At 42.9% G+C, this 1678-nt stretch overlaps 1 protein-coding gene across 1 annotated transcript; it reads right to left on the reverse strand.

The window, feature by feature from the left end:
* Nucleotides 1–1678, reverse strand: LOC116313810 (apolipoprotein A-I-like). The gene is made up of 4 exons (XM_031731614.2): nt 1629–1678; nt 1472–1523; nt 989–1139; nt 1–871 (listed from the first exon to the last, which is right to left on the reverse strand). Exons 2-4 carry the CDS (start codon nt 1509–1511, stop codon nt 295–297), a joined length of 768 nt encoding a protein of 255 aa, XP_031587474.1. The 5' UTR covers nt 1512–1523; nt 1629–1678; the 3' UTR covers nt 1–294.

Below are 1678 nucleotides of genomic sequence, written 5' to 3' on the forward strand. Positions count from 1 at the left end.
TAATTTCCAGATTTTTGTATTTATTTCAGATAACTTAATGAAATTACAAAAAGGTCACAGTTTCAAACTTCACAATACAATAAAAACAGAATATTTACATTTTTGATAAGTGCAGGGGTTTGTTTTAATATGTTTGCACTTATCCATAAATAATGTGGTGGAGGGTGGGGTGCAAAGACTTTAATATTGTTTACAGTACAAGTCAGATATTCAATTATTGTATTTCATGCTTCAAACAGAGGTAGACCAGCAAGTCCGGTATCTTTGAAAATGATATAGTAGATGGAGGGTGACTTAGTTTGTGTTGACAAAGGACTGGTAGAGGGACATGAGTTGGGCCTGGAGGTCTTGGGCATAAGGGTCGAGCTTTTCCTTAAGGTCTTCTGCATAAGGGGCAACCATTTGTTTCACCAGGTGCGCTCTGTGAGTGAGCGCCACATGGACTTTTTCAGTCATGGGGGCAACACGTTTTTGGAAGTCCCGTAGGTGCTGGTCCACTTTCTGCTTCAGGTCATCTGTGTAGGGACCCAGTTGAGACTGCAGATCCTTTACACTCTGCTCCAAGCTGGTCTTTAGCTCCTCACTCTTCTGCATCAGGGTGGTCCTTAGGGCTTCAGAGTCCAGGGAATCTGCATAAGTGACCAACTCTTGCTTGAGCTGCTCCACTCTCTGATGGACCTGGGCCTGCATGTTCTCAGTGTAGGGCTGGAGCTTCTCCTTGACTGTGTTTAGTTCCTGCGTGACACGTTCTCTCAACACATCAGCCTCTGTGGTAACTTTGGTGATCAGGTCCTGGGCTGCAGGCTGAAATTGTTCCTGGAGGGTGACTGCATACTTGCTGGCTAAGTCAGCGCTTTCTGTCAGCCGGGCACTAGAGGACAGATAGTGATTGCCAGATCATCAGTGGCTTGAATGACCCCATAACAGTCACGAGGCATATGCCCATCATAGGGCCAGTCATACTGGTGCAGTGTGTCAAAGAACTTACTTGACTTCTTGTCCAATTGGAGAGTTTCTTATCATCTGGAGTGTATCATCAGCTGTTTGTGTGGCCTTGGCAATGTAATCCCAGAAAACATCGGTCAGCACTTCCAACTGTGGCTTGGGAGCATCAGCATAGAAAAGGTTGGCATGGCAGCCTGTTGGATGGAAACGTGGTGTGAAAACAGTACAGATGTTGAGTTAATTATTGCCATTGTATTAACTTTGAACTATAATCAGAAAGTCTTGATGCATGCTCAATCATCCAAGTAAGGAAATCACAAAAAGTTGATTCTGTTCATCTGGACGTAGCGTTTTCAGTGAGAAAAAGGTTTGTCATTCATCCAAGTGACTTCTTTAGTCTCTGTGAGAAACTCATCCAACTGAGACTCATCCAGCTGGATGACACTTGGATTCTTTCAGTGAAAATGCTATGTCCAGATCAACAGAATCAAGTTTTTGGGATATAATTAAGAAGCTTGGAAATTACCAGAGAGCGCTGCGACGACTAGTACCATAAACACCTTCATGACTGCAACTAGCTGAAAAACAATAACAGTCTGATTAAGTTTTAAGTAGTCTTAAAAAGGTCATAACTTTTAGATTTGCCTCTTAAAATGTTGCTTAAAACGTAGTGAGATTCTCACCTGCTTTGGGCTTGTGTATCTCTTGAGGTTTAGTGTATGTGTGAGTGTGT

Source organism: Oreochromis aureus, linkage group 11 (genome assembly GCF_013358895.1).
Source record: "Oreochromis aureus strain Israel breed Guangdong linkage group 11, ZZ_aureus, whole genome shotgun sequence".
NCBI lineage: Eukaryota > Metazoa > Chordata > Actinopteri > Cichliformes > Cichlidae > Oreochromis > Oreochromis aureus.

What these genes read in the sequence shown, in the direction of transcription:
- LOC116313810 (XM_031731614.2), bottom strand. Translation starts at nt 1,511, where the DNA reads ATGAAGGTGTTTATGGTACTAGTCGTCGCAGCGCTCTCTG. An exon ending in AGTCGTCGCAGCGCTCTCTG is followed by an intron (nt 1,140 to 1,471) that starts GTAATTTCCAAG and finishes TCCATCCAACAG; the next exon opens with GCTGCCATGCCAACCTTTTC. An exon ending in CCAATTGGACAAGAAGTCAA is followed by an intron (nt 872 to 988) that starts GTAAGTTCTTTG and finishes TCTGTCCTCTAG; the next exon opens with TGCCCGGCTGACAGAAAGCG.